A 19,346-nucleotide genomic window follows, 5' to 3' on the forward strand; every position below is an offset into this window, starting at 1 on the left:
GAGCAAAATTTGTTTCCTTTTTGTAAACTTACACAAAATAAAATTCTTAATAAACTATACAAGTTTGGTATCGCTGTAATTGTTCTGACCTGAAGAATCATGCTCATAAATCATTTTTACCCCCCAGAAATGCATACTTTAAAAGCACCCCCCCCCCAAAAAAAAATAAATATATATATATAAAAATTGAAGAATTGTTTTATTTTCTTAACTTCACCACCCTTGGAATTTTTTCCCCTTTATCAAGTCTTTGGAATAGTAAAATGATTGATGCCATTCACGATAACTGCAATGATTAATACCATACACGATAACTGCAATGATTAATGCCATTCACGATAACTGCAATGATTAATGCCATTCACGATAACTGCTTGTACAACAAAAATCAAGCCCTCGTGCTTTGTGGACAGAGAAATTAAAAAGTTATGACTTGAGAGATGATGAAAAAGACAAAAGTGCAAAAAGGAAAAATTGTCCGGTCAGGAAGGGGTTGGAACATAACAAACATGGTGCAAGGCACCTAAGACTGTTTATTGGTGCAAATTACACCAAAATTCTGGTGCCTTTAGCTTATTAAATCAACCGCACTGTGACATGAAAATTGCACTTTTGAACCTCTGGCTTCCTAAGCTTCCTTTACTCTTGCTTTTTACAGATATCAGTGCTGGTTAGTATCCTCGAAGCTTCCATGTACATCCCACATAAAATGTGTATCTATCTTTTTAACAGCCGCGAACTGCCTCTTAGGCCAGTTACTAGAGGGCCAAAAGCACATTGGCTTTCCTTAAAAGCATTCAGCCACACACGATGGATTGAAGACTGGCCTCATACCATCTGAAGCACATACATATTAGATCACAAATAGTTCTGAGCTATTAATTTTAGTTTATTTTCGTATATTAGTACCGTAGATGCTAGAATGGTTAACTCATTACCAGCTTTGGTGACCACACAATAGAACTGGCAGTAGCCACAAATTGCATATGGCATAAACATGATCCCTTACAAAGTGGAATATTTTTCCAACTCATAACATATTTTCCTTTATTTTAGTGGAAAGTCATCAGAATTATGTCCTAAATGATCCTGGAGAGTCAGGAAAATCGTTGTGCCAGTATAAAAAAGATGCAGATGCCAACCACACTGAATTTATGAGTTACAGACAGGTAATGTAGTAATGTAAACTGTGGGTAATCAGCAGTAAAGCTGGCATTATACTGAGCTGAATTATAAAGGAAGAAGTAATGTACTAAAGGGTGTATTCCATTTTAATTATTCATTGCAATCAATAGCATGATTTCATATTGTCTGCAGCATGCTAAGGGAAAATGCTTTAAAAGAATAAAAAAATTTTTTGGGGGGGTTGCGATTTATTGGTTTACAAGATATGCAGTATGTCCTTATACGATGTGCTATGTTTGGTTTATTTGCTTAACCCGAATAAATCCATATATCACAGTATGTGGAGAAAGTAAACGAAAGCACTAAAGACATGTTTTAATTTTTCTAGACATTTGCTATAGAACAGAGACTAGTCAGTGCTCTTCTGTAGGCAATGCTGTTCATGATCCAGGTCTCCATTTTTAATCACCAAAAAAGTCTGCTTATTGCCAAGACCTGGATTATGTCTTTAGTAGCAAAGAAACCTTTTCCACTGTTCTGCTGGCTCATTTCTAATGGGATCGCCTCCTGTTCTTGGCACAAAATACATGGCTCTTGGTATTTATATTATGACTTTCTAAAAGCACTCCAATGTATCATACATGTGGATCAGTGGTTAGCAGAAATGGAATTTGGGATGAGACACTAGTCACTACTCACGCACAAGCTGCGAGTTGACGACCAACGCCAAAAACCAGGAGGTTATGTCATAAACATAGGGGTGAGGCAAAGGTATAGTCAGGTCAGAGTCCGGGGTCAGAATTCCAAGAAAATAGTGGATAAAGACAAAGGGGCTAGGCAAATGGATAGTTAAAGGCAAATCTAAGGTCGGGCAACAAAGATCAGAATACTAGAACACAAAGGACAGAGTTACACACAGCACTTGAGCAGAGCTACATCTTGCAGATTAGAGGCAGACAGCCAGCTAAATAGCCAGGGAATGATTCTGAACATGAGACACATGTAGGAAACCCAGCACACCTCTGCCCTGACTGGGCAACTGGACTGTCACTCACCATACTGACAGCTCAGCATACCCTTGCCCCTGATTGGACAGCTGAGCTGCAACTCATCACACTGAGTGGAGGAATCATGACACAGGATTTGAGTTCCATCAGGGCAGCATCTGCTAGGGGCTTGTAAGATCTCACATTATTTTCAGGGACTTCTTGTTGAGTTCTTTTCCACTCACCAAAAGCAGTGACTAGATTAATTTTGAAAAGATGTAATAAAAAAGTCATATAAACAACACAGCTGCACGTACAAAATATGATACAACATATTTTTAACAATATTAAATGAATTCGGTACTCGTAGACTGGTGAAAATGATATTTATTTGTGTCATCCAATGCATGTGTATATATCGTGTGATGTTTTGGTCTATTCTAGAACTTTTTGCGACACCCAATTCTAAGCGTTATTCTCCACTGGGAGCTGAAAGAGAACTGAGTTGAAGGGTTTTCAACTGTCATAAACCTGGAGCTGTGCAACACTGAAGGGGAACCTCCTGTAACCTCTGTATGTGCTGCACAGCCCCAGTTTTCTCTTTCAGCTCCTACTGGGAACAATGGTTAGAGGTGTATGCTTGGAGAAGGTCTAGAACAGACCGAAACGTTGCACGTTTACTCTGTATTTTTACACAAATAATTGTCATCTTTTTCGCCTTTCTGCGAGTGTGGATTCCTTCTATTATTATACCTATGGGACTGGGCTCTGTCCGAGCACCGAACTTCCCAGGAGTACAGAATTTCTGTATTGAATACAATATACATTTTATTATTATTATTTATTTATGTATTTATTTATATAGCACCATTAATTAATTCCATGGTGCTGTGCATGTGAAATTTTATTATATTTTTTAAATTGTATTACATTTTATTATGACCTTTCAGGAATCCAGTATGTGTGTGATGCGCATGGGGTCCTCAGGCTTACATGAAGTGATGCACATTGAAGTTCTATCATTAGTATTTCTCAACTCAATGTTTATTTTTTGTGAAACTACATTACGAAGTCTTATTCCTTGTGTGTCACACTACAGTCGTGGCTAATAGTTTTGAGAGTAACATGAATTTTGTTTTTCACAAAGATTGATTCTTTAATATTTTTAGATCTTTTTGCTACATGTTTCTATGGTTACTGAAGTACAATTCTAAATATTACACAAGTTTTTATACTTGTATTGAATTAATACATCAAGTTTATGTAAAGACTAAGGCTACTTTCACACATCAGGTTTTTCCGTCAGGCACAATCCGGTGAGTTTTGAAAAAAAAAAACGATCCGTTTTTTTCGCCGGATACATATTTTTTTCTCATAGAGTTGTCTTAGCGCCGGATTGCGCCTGTCAGCCAGATGTTTTATCCGTTTTTTTTGCCAGATCCGTCAAAAATTATGTTTCCGCCGGACGGAGAAAATGTACAGAGGAACTTTTTTTGTGTCCAGCAAAAAAATGCACAGCGATGGTTCCAGCGATAAACGGATGAAACGTGGGGTGAAATGACTGGATCCGGCTACCGATTTCGGTATTTTTACACTGAGCATGCCCGTAGCTTCGTTTTCCATTCTGGAGAATCTCTCTCTCGGACGTCCAAACTCTAACCCCAGTAAACAAAAACGGATCCAGCAAAAAAAACCGATGCATCAGTTTTTCACAATTTGCACCGGATTTGTTTTTTTTTTTCAAAAATAGCCGGATTATGCCTGAAGGCAAAAAACTGATGTGTGAAAGTAGCCTAATATCTACAGTCTTGTCCTTTATTTTTCAAGGTTTCTGTTTCTGGAATTTGCCTGGCAGCTGGGTATCAGTTTCTGGGCCAAATCCTGACTGATGACTGCCCATTTTTGTCTACTTAGTGCCTGGAGCTTATCACAATCTCTGTGTAATGTTGTCCTTCTGGTTTTTGAGTTTTTGAGGATTGACCACAGGTTCTCAATTGGATTGAGATCTGGGGAGTTTCCTGGTCATGGAACCAAAAATGTCATTTTTTTTATTCTGTGAGCCACTTAGCCATCACATTTACCTTATGACATGGTCTCCATCATGCTGGAGAAAGCATTGCTCATCACCAAATTGCTCCTGGATCTTTGGGTGAAGTTCTCTGACGATGTCTAGAAACCATCCATGATTAATGGCAGTGATATTAGGCAAAATTGTGAGTGAGCCCACCCTTCTGGATAGATGCTTTACTGTTGGCATGGCCCAAGACTCATGGTAGCGCTCAACCTTTTCTTCTCCAGACATCATTCTTCCAGGTGGCCAAAACAGTCTGAAGAGGGCTTCATTAGAGAAAATAACATTACCCCAGTCTTCTGCAGTCCAACCCCTGTACTTATTGCAAATTTATTTTCTCACCGGGTTGTAGCAGGGCAAGAGAGTGTTTGGTATGAGAACCTTTGCTGAAAAAAATACTGCAAAAAATGAAACCACCGTAATAGGTTAATTTGAATTTCAGATTGTAATTCCTAAGGGGGGCAAAGATTAACTAAGATAAAGTACTTCATTGACCTTTTACTTTTTGATCGTAGGCTAAAACAGATGATTTTGATGAACCTTTGCAAATACAGGAGGATACACCATGGCCTAAGCATCATAAGTGAGTGTATTTCAAATTGATAACACTTTATATTACTTTTAATGGTGATTTCTTACATGTAGGTCTTTGAGAAAAATTAAACTGCAGTTTTTGAACCAAAGCCAAAAGTGTATGAAGCAACAAGGGCAAATAGAAGGCTTCCTTTATATTTCTCATTATTTGTCAAATCATCCTGACTTTGGCTCAAAAAACTACAGCAGTTTATGTGGATGATGTTAGGTCCACATGACTGATCTTCGTTATTATAAATATAGCAAACAAGAACAAGTACAAAAACAACTCAGTTATAAATATCCTCTAAGAATATATCAGTTTGATGTAATAGTTCAGAATTCCCACAAAGTGGATCTGTTACCAGACTTCACAACTTAAAATGCATACTTTAGTAAATAGATATGTTAGAGCTGATGAAGCTGGCATGCTTACTTTGGAAATCTATAACAGAATGGCTGCAAAACCCAGATATCAAGTTTATCATTTTAGGAGTCCAGCTGTAGAATGAAATAGCTCACAAGTCCAAGTGTATGTAGTCTCTATTTACCCAGCCTGACTGTCAGCTTGTACTGAGCAGTGTGAGATCCCAGCAGGAGGGACACTGAGGAGCTGTCAATCACTATAGATGAGTGTAGATTGAGATTAAACTTTCTCAAACAATTATTTAACCATTCTGACTTGGAATTTCAAGGTCATTACGTCAGCCTCATCTAATCTGTTTAATTGAAGCAGTTTGTATTGTGGAGCCTGTTAACAGATCCGATTCAGTTTTCTAATAAACTGCAGGTATGAAAAACAAAGTAGTCAACAGTTAATGAAAAAGTAGCAATTTTTCTTAAGAAGCTAAGAAGCCTGTCCTCTAATGGATGAAGAAAGTAAACACATGCAAATACTATACAAAATCCAAGTAAAGGAGGAGAATACATTATCTCACTCTGAGTCTACAATATAGCCTTATGTGATATGAATCAGTTTTGCCCTCAGGATTTCAGTTGTTATTTTGCTTGTTTTGCAGCAATACCAGTATGGAAAGTAACAAAATCAATTCAGGAATGATAGACCAATTACGAGAAGCAGTCGATATGTTACAAGACCCTACAAGGTAAAGAATAATAATCTAATTACGGTAATAGACTGGACTGTTACTACTAACATATTCCCTAAGTGTCGGTCTGAACTATTTTATTGGTATGATTAGCGTAAGCGGCAGAACAGAGCCGCATTTCTTTCCTTCACATAATTTGGGAACAGTTAATGAAGTTCTTCTGTCTTAATCTTTATGACCTGTTTACCAACAAAATACAGGCCCCATCGTGTGAACAGGGCTCGGTTACATTCTGCCGATAATGGAGAGGTGCCTGGGCATATTCACTTCCATGGGAGATCCAAAAATTGTTTGCCGTATTTGCTCACTTCATTAAAACATTAATTTGCCATTGTGTCATTTACAGTTAATTATTTTTTTTTATATTTCCTGCAGGAGTAGAATGGAAATTGAAGATGGCACAGAGCTGTACAGTTTACCATCTACACCACCTGATGTGAATAAGTCCACAGTAAAGTGTGTTCATTTCTCATTGTAGAGGATATTAATATAGCGCTAAGTCATATCCACAGATTACTGACTTTTCTTTCTTTCTTCTAGCGGCCAAGTAGAATTACAGATGTCTCCAATCCTGCAGGTAAGAATTAAATGTGACAGTAAATTGCTCATAGCATGTGTTTACTGTATAATAGCAACATAACGTTATATAGTTATAAAATATCAGAGAACCAGAGTGTTGTAAGTCCACATATCTCATGATTTCTCTTTTGTCTTCGTGCACAGGCAAATAGCATGATTTACATGATTACACCCAATATTGCCTTATTTTTCACAAAGCACAGTAAATGTATACTTATTGTTAATATACAGACTAAGCCAATATAAAGTTTCTTTCTTGTACTTTTTTGTATTTTTTCATTTCTATATGCCAATTTGTACATCAGGCTTCACAAATTGGAATAGGAGATCCTATTCGTATACTGCTAAAGCTATATTTTGGCAACAGCACTTGCTCCTCTTTAGGGCACAGACCCCTCTATTGTCCTCTTGAGTAGCCCCACCTGTCTTGAGTTATCATCATGCTAATCTAAGTGTAGCATTCACCTTACTCTTCTTTGTCTGCTCTTGAACAACCCTGCCTGCCATTTTTTTTATCTTCTGCCATTTACATCAGTATAGCTGCAGTGTGGTTTTACATACTATAATTGTTGGCTGGTTTCTGTCAGATCTCAACTCTTCTGCACGCCTCTACAGCAGATTTTGTAATTACTAGACTTTTTATTGCCTGCTGCCGAGAGTTCATTTATATGAAATGCTGCTCTGTTGATGCATATGACAGAGGTTTATCTTCTGCCATATGCATCAACAGAGCAACATGTGCAGTTTCAGAACACAGATCTGTCAACAGCAGACAAAAAAACACAACTATGCACTGCCTAATAATTACAAGCTCTGTTGTAGAGGAGTGCAGGAGTATGTATATCTGAAAGAAACCATGTTGTACCACACAGGCAGCTATGCTGATAATATGCGGCAGAAGATACAATCGGTCAGGCAGGGTACTGCACAGGAGGAGACAGTGCACAGAGGTATAATACCACACTATTGCCACAAACACACATATATATGAGGTTTTGAAGCTTCGGTCAGGAGACAGTCTGTGATTCAAAGGTTTGTACGTGGACTGTGACACTCTTATGTGGGAATGCAGCATATATCAGAAGTGGAGAGATAGTAGAGCTATGCTTGCAGGAAACCAGCTGCACTTTGTATGATCAGCCATTGCTATAATATCACATTGCGTTTGGGGAATAAACCTTTACTACAATCAATTAATTGTAATTAAGATGTGATGATGATGTGCAATGACTGAGCAACTCTCATGCAGTTTTTAAATTGTGCATAAACTTCTGCTAATGCTATAGACCTATAATGTATCTGCTATGAAAACCATATGTAAACACTGATTCACTTTACTAACTTACTAATTTGGAAACTAACCACTTTTCATCAATTTGATACCCTCAGTCTCGGTGATTGTTCCATTGTTAAATACAGCTTTAAATTAGACAATGATCTGTGCTAAAAGTCATGTAGACAGCCCCCTTCATTGAGTTGTAACACTAACACAGTTTCTCACGCTATTACAGCTTTACAATGCAATAAAACCAAATATCAAAAATGCATAATGTCAGCAAAAAATAAATGCTGCTTTATTGCTGCCCATAAGCAAACCCAAGGACATACAGAATTAAAGAAGCAATGAAACGAAACAACAACTTGTTCCCCAGTTGGATATCTGAGGTCAAACATTCTGACATCCATAAGGTTTAGAAACAGGACACACAAGGGAGAGGATATAGTGGATGGGCTCATAGTATTTCCAAGATCATATGCCACGAGAAAATGGCTTATTGTCATTGTGGCAAAGCAGCCAGGTGTGTCATCCATGGCTGTCAGACTGCATCAAACTTGTCTGGAAGTCGGAAAGGATGGTAGTGAATCTGTCACTTGTCATTATCATGGGATCTTTCATCTACTGGCTATGGCCATTTTGGTTGTCCGATGCATTAGTTCAAGCTAAAGAACTTTAAACCCTTCAGGTACCGGTGTATGGAGCAGGCTCAGGGAGATGCCAATATCTCGCTGTAGCAGCTGAGACCGGAGTTATCTCCAATAGATGAGCGAACCCGAATTGTAAAGTTCAGGGTTCGTACCAGACTTCTAGTGTCTGGTGTTGAGCTCCGAACAGGGACTTCTCCTGCAAGTCCGTTTAAAAGTGTCACGCACGCGCCCAGACTGGTTGGCGCGGGCATACGGGGGTGTGGCCCCACTGGACCACAGACCAAACTTCCCTGGAAGGGGCGTAACTAAGTAGCTTCCTAGGTGTTCGCTGGAGCCTCTGATGGTGAGGTCAGACTTGTGCAATAGGAAGCTACCAGGTGCCACTCCAGGGTAATGTCTGGCTGTGGCTGCTGATCCCACTAAAGAACGGAGCGGGCACGGCTGGCACTCTGGCTGACAGGCGGGCACGGCTGGGACACAGGCAGGCAGACGGGTACAACAGAGACACTGGCGGGCAGGCAGACACGGCTGGCTGTCTGGTAGGCAGGTGGGTACAGCTGGAACATAGGAAGAACTGGTAGGGACCGGTCTGCAGGCAGGTATGTGAAACAGGTTGGAACCTGTTCAGACAGGAGGACTAAGTAACAAGTAGAGAAAGACCGCAAGAGCGGATGCAGAGCGAAAGCACAAGAGCTAGAATCAAAAACAGCGGTGTGTCACCAGTCAAAAAATTGTATCAAAGCAGGGTGTGACTAATAATAAAAATTAACTTTTAATATATATAAGGCTAAAATCGGTATAATCAACCACATATATGTAAACAAACAAAGGACTCACAGAATAGATTCCCATATACATGGAATCTGCGGATAGTAGGATCCCTCAGACTGTCCACATGGACGCCTCAGTGTCAGTCTTGAAAGGGAAAAAATCTCCCAAGAAGGAGCATGTAACATGTACAAGTAGTATCTCTCACCGCATGTAAAAAACCATGAAGGTGCGGTGAAGGTGCATGTATCCTGTCTTTGTAGTTAATGCAGAGCCATACACAGTACATGAAGAAAAATTGGAACGATCTTACCTCTAGTTCCCTTGTAACGGCAAGATCTACTCACATCCGCAGCATCTGGGAGGGGGGGTCCACAGTTTTGACCACACATATACCCATCCAAGCTGTCAGGCGTGTGAATTAACCCCAAAACATCAACCGCATTTTTCCCTACGCGTTTCGTTTTAAACCTTGGCATACCCCTAGGTTTAAGGTCCCCCACGGAGGTGGAGGGACGTCATATCGGTTTCCCCTGATGAGTCCATAAAACGAAACGCGTAGGGAAAAATGCGGTTGATGTTTTGGGGTTAATTCACACGCCTGACAGCTTGGATGGGTATATGTGTGGTCAAAACTGTGGACCCCCCCTCCCAGATGCTGCGGATGTGAGTAGATCTTGCCGTTACAAGGGAACTAGAGGTAAGATCGTTCCAATTTTTCTTTATGTACTGTGTATGGCTCTGCATTAACTACAAAGACAGGATACATGCACCTTCACCGCACCTTCATGGTTTTTTACATGCGGTGAGAGATACTACTTGTACATGTTACATGCTCCTTCTTGGGAGATTTTTCCCTTTCAAGACTGACACTGAGGCGTCCATGTGGACAGTCTGAGGGATCCTACTATCCGCAGATTCCATGTATATGGGAATCTATTCTGTGAGTCCTTTGTTTGTTTACCTATATGTGGTTGATTATACCGATTTTAGCCTTATATATATTAAAAGTTAATTTTTATTATTAGTCACACCCTGCTTTGATACACAAGAGCTAGAACCAAGAACAGAAACGCAGGAGGCTGAGTACGAGTAGAAGGTGGAACTAAGAGAAGAGAAGGAGAAGGCGGAGCCAAGGGCAGAGACGCTGGAGGCGGAGCCAAGAGCGGAGACGCTGGAGGCGGAGCCAAGAGCGGAGACGCTGGAGGCGGAGCCAAGAGCGGAGACGCTGGAGGCGGAGCCAAGAGCAGAGACGCTGGAGGCGGAGCCAAGAGCGGAGACGCTGGAGGCGGAGCCAAGAGCGGAGATGCTGGAGGTGGAACCAAAAGCGGAGACGCTGGAGGCGGAGCCAAGAGCAGAGACGGAGTCAAGTGTAGAAACAGGAGGCGGAGCCAGATAGAACCGCAAAGAGCGGAGCCAGATAGAACCGCAAAGAGCGGAGCCACAGATCAATGTCAGAGAGTGCGAAGCAAGGTCTGAGTGCAGAGCCGCAAGAGTGCGGAGTGTAAGCAGACTGAGAACACAAGGAAAGACAAAGCAGGGAAGGAAGCCACAGACAAGGAGACCGAGAAAAGACAAAGTACAGACAAGGCAATGGAACAAGACACAGGGACCAGGATATTCTGCCTCCTGTATGGCGGACTACAAGATCAAGGCAATAGCACAGAAAAAAGCTCAGAGGGAATAACTCAGAGCAAGGCCAGGCAAACTCAGCAGCTAAACACTAACTGAGCTAACACATTGCACAGGCCCAGAGCACAGGGTGGAGCTGCACTATATACAGGAGGCCTCTTGATAATTGGTCAGGAACTGATTAGACAGATGCACCTGATTCCTATAAGAACCAGAGAGTTCAGGCGCCGGCCCCCTATACACATAGCCATGAAGCATGCAGAGAGCAGAGACACAGAACATGGAGCTGGCAAGAAACAGAAACCACATCATGGCCTGGAGCAGTGGGTAAGATTGTGTGAGAGATGTGAGGCCATGCTGTGATGCCAGCAGAGTTGTTACAAAAAGTTTGTGCGTTTGGGGAGGAAAAAGAGATTTTCCAGTTCCAAAGTTAGTGTCCCCATTGATTTCTATAGCGTTCAGGGTCAGGTTCAATTTTGGATACTGTTCTAATACGCAAAGTGATTTTAGGACTAAAGTTCGGTCGAACCCAAACTTCTACGGGTTAGCTCATCTCTTACCATTACTGTTTAACTTTTTAAATTTTCCCCCACAGCTGCCCACTAAAGTCCCCCACAGCTGCCCACTGAAGTCCCCCACAGCTGCCTACTGAAGTCCCCCACAGCTGCCTACTGAAGTCCCACCACTGCCAGCTTTGTCTTCCCGTGAAACGTAATTTTCTCTGTAGTACATAGAACAGGCAAGGGGGCTAAGGGTACTTAAGGATACTAAGAAATAAAGTAAGAAAAGAAAAGTTTTAAAAAATGTGGAAAGAAAAAATAAAATCACCCATCTTTTCCCCTATTAATAATAAAGAAATAAAAAAATATGCCTATTTAGTATCACCACATCCATAAAAGCCAGATGTGTCAAAATATTGAATGAACCCGAACATTAACCCCTTTACCACCTTGGATGTGGCCTGGTACTTACCAACCTGGGAAGGATGGATACATCCAGGTGATTTGTATGCGCACTAATGCTTTGTGTGCTGGGTCGCCTCTGGGTGTCAATTGTTTATGAGAGCTGACACCCAGCACTCAGTGCCAGAAGTGGTCTCACACCGCTCCCGACACTTTAACTCCCTAAATGCTGCGATTGAACTCGATCACAGCAAGAAAGCCCCTCTGCCTTTGGATCGGAGACCTCGCATTGTCATCACAGATTCCCTATTGTTGCCATGGTGACCCGATGTTGTCATGATGACATCCGGGTCACCAGGTACTAGGAACATTGTTTTGAATTGCAATGTCCAACAAACTTATACAGTTGGAACTGTCAGGGGTCCACATACTTTTGTCCATATAGTCTAAGATAGGCATTAAGGGGGCTGTCTGACATAAGAAGACAGGGTCTGCTTTTTAGAAACACAATCACTTTTCTCCATGGTCAGTATCTGGTATTGCTGCTCATTCACTTCAAGACTCTTTTTTTTTCCAATTCCTGACATCACCCTTTATTTCTGCAGGGCATACGTGGCATGTATGTTGCCTTATCCTACTAATGTACCTAATGACCTTTTCTTTAATGCGCAGAATGAGATGAATGAGAATGAAGCAGGTTTTACTTCCCAGGAAGAGGTGGGTTACACATTACTATACTTTAATAGTTCGTCTACTCATGACATATCTTGTACTGTGTGCAATCATAAATCATAAATGCAATCATACTTGTGGCACAAATGGTTCTGTGACATACTTTTCAGCTGTTGACTTTTTACAGCTTGGCATTCTTCTGAAAAGCATAGTGTACCCAAATTTAAAGAAGTTGTCTCAAGTTCTTAAATGGTTGAAGGGAACCACGGGCACCACGTATCAGACAGTGACTGCATGGTTTCAGCCAGGAATATTTGACTTTGAAACACTGTAGAATTTCACAGAAAAACAGTTTGCAAACTGCTGGTGGCCGAGCAGCACAGAAGACTGTCGGAAAGTCAGTCCCTGGTGCGTTCTTCCTGCCCGCTCCCTTATCCATCACTCAAAAGGAGTGGGCAAGGAGTAGCCACTGGGGACCCATCTCACTGCTAGTCTTCTGTGTGGCTCGGCCACTATTGGCTTTTAAAGTCTGTTTTTCGCTGAAACCCTGTATCATTTCATAGTCAAACATGCCTGGCAGACACTATGCAGCCACTGACTGATACATGCTGCCAGTGGTTCGGGCAGCATGGATCAGCTGTCAGTTTTCTATTTTTCAGCTGCGTTTTACAGTATCAGCAAAGCCTATGAGATTTCAGAAATCTCATGCACACCCCTTGTTTTTTTTTTTTTGCCATCAGGATTTTGTGCTTTGCTTTATTTTCCCAATGGAGTATGTCACTTCTTTGAGCATTTTTTCAGCATTTCATCCATTGAAATGCATAGGTGGTAAAAAAACGCTGAAAAAACGCACTATAAACCAAGTCATCGGGTTTTGCTGCGTTTTTTGTGCCAAAACTTGATTCTATAGAAAGACTTTTTGTTTCAACACTAAACTTTATCAGTATGCAAAAGAGACAAACCCGCAGCACAATAAGCAAGAAAAACCTGCTTTTTGTCTGCAGCTTCTTTCCAGCCAAGAGATCAGGTTTTGCTGCAGAAAAAAAAAAACGCTGAAAAACCAACTAGTCTGAACTTACCCTTAAAATGGAAAAGTGCTTGTGAAAACATGTAAATTTAATTCTTATTAAAAATCCTTTCCAGTGTCATGTGTCAGTGGCATGTGAAAGTTTGTGCACCCCTGGTCAAAATTACTGTTATTGTGAACAGTTAAGCAAGTTAAAGATGAAATGATCTCTAAAAGTCCTAAAGTTAAAGATGACACATTTCCTTTGAATTTCAGGCAAAAAATGTGTTTTCATCTTTTACATTTTAAAGATTACATAAAGGAGATTTATGTGCTCAGATATTTTTGACCAAGGTTTCAGGCGATAATTAGCTTGTTAGGGTTATGGCTTGTTCACTATGATCGTTAGGAAATGCCAGGTGATGCAAATTTCTCAGCTTCATAAAAACCCAGCCTCCTATAACTTTGCATCTAAAAACAGCAGCCATGGGTTCTTCTAAGCAGCTGCCTAGCACTCTGAAAATGGTAGAGTCCCACAAAGCAGGAGAAGGCTATAAGAAGATAGCAAAACATTTTCAAGTTGCCTCAGTTTGAAATGTAATTAAGAAATGGCAGTTAACAGAGTGTAGGTCAAGATAAGGTCTGGAAGACCAAGCAAAATTTAAGCACGAGACACTTGTAGGATTGCTAGAGAGGCAAATCAGAACCCCCGCTTGACTTCAAAAGACCTTCAGAAAGACTTAGCAGACTCTGGAGTTGTGGTACATTGTTCTACTGTTCAGAGACACCTGCACAAACATTGACTTCATGGAGGAGTCATCAGAAGAAAACCTCTCCTGTGTCCTCACCATAAAATTCAGCATCGGAAATATGCAAAAGAATATCTAAATAAGCCTGATGCATTTTGAAAACAAGTCATGTGGATCGATGAGGTTAAAATAGAATTCTTTGGTCACAATGATCAAGGAATTGTGTGGAGAAAAAGGGCACAGAATTTCAGGAAAAGAACATCTCGCCAACCATTAAGCATGGGAGTGGATCAATCATGTTTTAGGGTTGGGTTGCTGCCAATAGCATAGGAAACATTTTTTTTCGAGGGGAAGAATGGATTCAATGAAATTTCAACAAATTCTTGATGGAAACATAATACCATCTGTAAAAAAGCTGAAGTTGAAAGCAGGATGGTTTCTACAAATAATGATTCTAAACACACGTCAAAATCTACAGTGGACTACTACAAAAGGCACAAACTGAAGGTTTTACAATGGCCCTCACAGTCCGCTGGCTGGCTTCAAAAAGCGTTAACAAGCTGTGATACTTTCGAAACGAGGAACTACTAGGTACTAACCATACAGGGGTGCCCAAACTTGCATCTGCCCATTTTCCTTTTTGTAATTTTTAAAATGTAAAAAATGACAATACATTTTTTTTGCTTAAAATACAAAGAAATGTGTCATGTTTAACTTTAGGACTTTTAGAGATCAGTAGATCAGTTAATATTCAACTTGCTTAACTGTTCACAAAAACAGTAATTTTGACCATGGGTGCCCAAACTTTTACATGCCACTGTATTGTGTGCAGCTTGTTGCCAAGTTGCTGGCCACCTTGCAGGATCTGTTTTATTGTCTACAAGCTCCTTTCTGAAACTTTCCAGTTGCTGGATCTGGCACTTTCAGTCTCCCAGCAGTTCTTCCATGCCGCACAGGCAAAGCTGCCTCTACTAGCCGATAGTGAGAGCACTTAGTTCTGACGAGCAACGCCACCATGTCAATCTTCAGAAGCAAACAGAAACCGGGAGGCAGGGAGGTGGTGCGGTCCTGAAGAAAGAAGATTAGAGCACTACTTTAACTGTTTATATTCTAGATATTTTTTCAATTAAATATTAAACTTTGAGGATCAGGGCATCACTCCCTCACCTATACATGTTGTAGAGGATTGTACGCACTCGGCTGCGGTTGAGGTAGGCACAGGAAGCAGTATTGCTGCAATGTCCAGGCAAGTTTATTTAAAGTTCATAAACCGCCCCAGATGGCAAAACAAAACACTGCCTTTTTTGGCACAAAGGGAAAACATAAAGGAAAATCTCCATAGAACACACACAGCTGCTCCGCCCACTCAGGATAGTGTCCCGTTCTCTAGGCTTTAGCACAGACCAACACAATGAAGATCCACACATCTCCAGCTCCAGACACTCAGCCTCCATTTTATCTACCAAACCATGCCCCTGGTGTTGGGATATGTGAGCAGGTATTCCCACCCATCTCTTGTGACCACTACTAAAACCCGGCTCTGGAATGGCCCCAAATAACACTCAGCACTATATGTGTTGGAGCATGCTTCCGAGCTCACATCACTGCAGCTAATAGCCGCGATGACACATATCTCCCCTGAAGGACTCATCCGCCGGTCATCTTACAATATATATGTCCTCTATAAAAAATTAATTGTTGGTACCATATATAAAGTATCATATATAATATTCCATAACAGCATATCACCAAAATTCAATGAAATAATGTGATTCACCTTTAAGCTGAAAATAGCATCTGGAAATTCATCACAGCTAGCTTATAATACTGAAGTATGTTGTATTCTTTTCCACTCCAGGTAGAAGATGGCACCCCTACCATGTCTCCAGTACATAATGCAGCCTTTGGTTTAAAACCTCGATCTGGTAGGTTTCATTGTGCAAAGTGTTTATCCACACTAATACATTATACAGATATATATGGTATACTTTTTACTTTGTGTGAACAAAATCTGTAATGACCTATAAATTCTGCAAACATTCAACCATGAGCTTTTATTAGTGGCTCATCACAAGTTTAGTCAGTGGACTAGAAGCAGCCTTTTCTCAACACACATTAATTGGATATTCTGAGAGAGAATCAAAGGAATAGCAAGGGGAACCATAACAAGCAATATTTAGACTCTGGAGCTTTTTAGCCTTTTTTAATATAGTAAATCTTAAGCTATTGGTGATCTTTCAAAGTAAGTTAATTTTTAATTGTGGGATAATCTTTTAAAAGTTGAAAGTCTACTCTCCAATCAGATCTTGATGTATTATCGTAGAGAGGCTGAATTATAAAAAAATGTAGTCACTGTCAAAATACCGGTACTACTGGTAATAAAAAGGCATTGCTTCCCAAATTATCACTAAAAGGAACCTGTTGGTACAATACCCCCGTGCAAGTAGAGGTAGTATTAGGGCTTATGTTGATGTCTGTGCAAAATTGGTCCACGGACTGGGCACGAGTCTCCTGACCGGAGAATGACAGCTTTTATTAGGTTATCGTGCTCAGGTTTGGAGACCATTGGCCAGTTGGCGCATTGCAGTCCAAGATCAGACCGAGCTCCATGGTTGTCTGTGTCCTAAGACAGTGCGATGTAAAACATTCTAAAAAATACGTATGTGAGCACCCCTAGTATATATATATATATATATATATATATAGTCATTTTCTAAATTTTAGAAATTGGAAAATGGGCCAATGCAAATGTTTGGGCACTTTTGGAGATTTGTGTTCTTAGTTAACTTTGACCAAGGTTTCAGACCTTAATTAGCCTGTTAGGGTCATGGCTTGTTCACAATTATCTTTAGGAAAGACCAGGTGATGCAAATTACCCAGCTTTATAAAAACTCAGCCTCCTCTAACCTTGTGCCAAAAAACAGCAGCCATGGGTTCTTCTAAGCAGCTTGCCTAGCACTCTGAAAATGACAGTGGTGGAGGCCCACAAAGTAGGAGAAGGCTATAAGAAGATAGCAAATCATTTTCAAGCTGCCTTTTCCTCAGTTTGAGATGTAATTAAGAAACGGCAGTTAACAGGAACGGTGGAGGTCAAGATAAGGTCTGGAAGACCAAGCAAAAATGCCAGTAAGAACTCCTCGTAGGATTGCTAGAGAGACAAATCAGAGCCCCCGCTTGACTGCAATAGACCTTCAGAAAGATTTAGCAGGCACTGTAGTTGTGTTACATTGTTCTATTGTTCAGAGACAGCTGGACAAATATGGTCTTGATGGAAGAGTCATCAGAAGAAAACTTCTCCTGTTTCCTGACCATGTAATTCAGAGTCAGAAGTATGCAAAAGAATATCTAAACAAGCCTGATGCATTATGGAAACAAGTTTTGCAGGTTAAAATAGAACTCTTTGGCCACAATTATCAAAGGTATATGCGAAGATAAAAGGGGCACAGAATTTTAGGAAAAGAACATCTTGCTAACCATTAAGCATGGGGGTGGATCAATCATGATTTGGGGTTGTGTTGCAGCCAATGGAACAGGGAACATTTCAGGGTAGAGGGAAGAATGGATTCATTGAAATTTCAACAAATTCTTGATGCAAACATAACACCATCTGTAAAAAAGCTGAAGTTGGAAAGAGTATGGCTTCTACAGTTGTATAATGATTAGTGATGAGCGAGTGTACTCGTTGCTCGGGTTTTCCCGAGCATGCTCGGGTGATCTCCGAGTATTTGTTAGTGTTCGGAAATTAAGTTTTCATCACCGCAGCTGAATGATTTACAGCTATTAGCCAGGCTGAGTACATGTGGGGGTTGCCTGGTTGTTAGGGAATCCCCACATGTAATCAAGCTGGCTAATAGCTGTAAATCATTCAGCTACGGCGATAAAAACTTAATCTCCGAACACTAACAAATACTCGGAGATCACCCTAGCGTGCTCGGGAAAACCCTAGCAACGAGTACACTCGCTCATCACTAATAATAATCCTAAACACAAGTCAAAATCCACAATAGACTACCTCAAAAGGTGCAAGCTGAAAGTTTTACACTGGCCCTCACAGTCCCCTGATCTGAATATCATTGAAAATCTGTGGTTAGACTTCAAAATAGAAAGATGACCCAGGAATCTTACAGAACTAGAAAAACTGCAAAAAGCGTTTACAAGCTATGATACTTTCAAAACGGGGAGCTACTAGGTACTAACCTAAACTTTTGCATCTGGCCATTTTCCTTTTTGTTATTTTAAAAAATGACTACATTTTTTGACTAAAATATAAAGAAAATGTGTCATCTTTAACTTTAGGTCTAATAGAGATCAGTAGATCAGTTAATATTCAACATGCCTAACTATTCACAATAACAGTAATTCTAACTAGGGATGCCCAAACTTTTACATGCCACTCTAAGTGCACTGGTAGGCATATCACTGCATATGCTCCTCTTTCCTTCTTGCCACCACCATCTGTCATTCTTGATTGACAGCAGAGAAAGAGGTTCTGCTGTGTAATGTCATCTGTGCTCTCCACTGTCAATCAAGAAGACTATAAAGGCGTGATATGCCCACCGTGCGCATATACAGCTAATTTACAATCCAAATATTAATGTAGTGGATGGCCCTATAATAAGCATCTTTCATAGTCTCTTACACTGCCCTATCCTGGATTACCTATGTACCGTATATACTTGAATATAAGCTGACCCAAGTATAAGTCGAGACCCCTAATTTTGCCACAAAAAATGGAAAAACTTATTGACTTGAGTATAAGCCTAGGGTGGGAAAATGCAGCAGCTACTGGTAAATTTAAAAAATAAAAATAGATACCAATAAAAGTAAAATTGATTGAGACATCAGTAGGTTAAGTGTTTTTCAATATCCATATTGAATCAGGAGACCAATATAATGCTCCATACAGTTCATGATGGGCCCCATAAGATGCTCCATACAAAATATGCCCCATATAACGCTCCATAAAGTTCATGATGGGCCCCATAAGAGTCTCTATATTAAAATATGCCCCATATAATGCTGCATAAAAGCTTAATGATGGCCCCATAAGATGCTTCATACAAAAATATGCCCCATATAATGCTGCACAAAAATGACATACTCACCTCTCGTCGCTCAGGCCCCCGGCACTTGCGATATTCACCTGTCCCCATTCCACCACCACGTGCCGCTGTGTCTTCAAGGTCTCTGCCGTGGCTGTTTAGGCAGAAGGGCGCACTAAACACGTCATCGCACCCTCTTACCTGAA

At 40.6% G+C, this 19,346-nt stretch overlaps 1 protein-coding gene across 3 annotated transcripts in view; it reads left to right on the plus strand.

Moving 5' to 3' along the window:
- LRCH1 (leucine rich repeats and calponin homology domain containing 1) overlaps positions 1-19,346 on the plus strand; it is a 322,845-nt gene that overhangs the window by 206,777 nt on the left and 96,722 nt on the right. For all 3 annotated transcript variants that reach the window (XM_069758279.1, XM_069758280.1, XM_069758278.1), the window contains exons 9-15: positions 1,057-1,169; positions 4,698-4,765; positions 5,775-5,861; positions 6,240-6,320; positions 6,405-6,441; positions 12,344-12,388; positions 15,957-16,023. In XM_069758279.1, coding sequence (XP_069614380.1) covers positions 1,057-1,169; positions 4,698-4,765; positions 5,775-5,861; positions 6,240-6,320; positions 6,405-6,441; positions 12,344-12,388; positions 15,957-16,023 — 498 coding nt within the window. The remainder of the gene's footprint in view (positions 1-1,056; positions 1,170-4,697; positions 4,766-5,774; positions 5,862-6,239; positions 6,321-6,404; positions 6,442-12,343; positions 12,389-15,956; positions 16,024-19,346) is intronic.

This window comes from Ranitomeya imitator, chromosome 3 (assembly GCF_032444005.1).
Source record: "Ranitomeya imitator isolate aRanImi1 chromosome 3, aRanImi1.pri, whole genome shotgun sequence".
In the NCBI taxonomy this organism is placed as follows: Eukaryota; Metazoa; Chordata; class Amphibia; order Anura; family Dendrobatidae; genus Ranitomeya; species Ranitomeya imitator.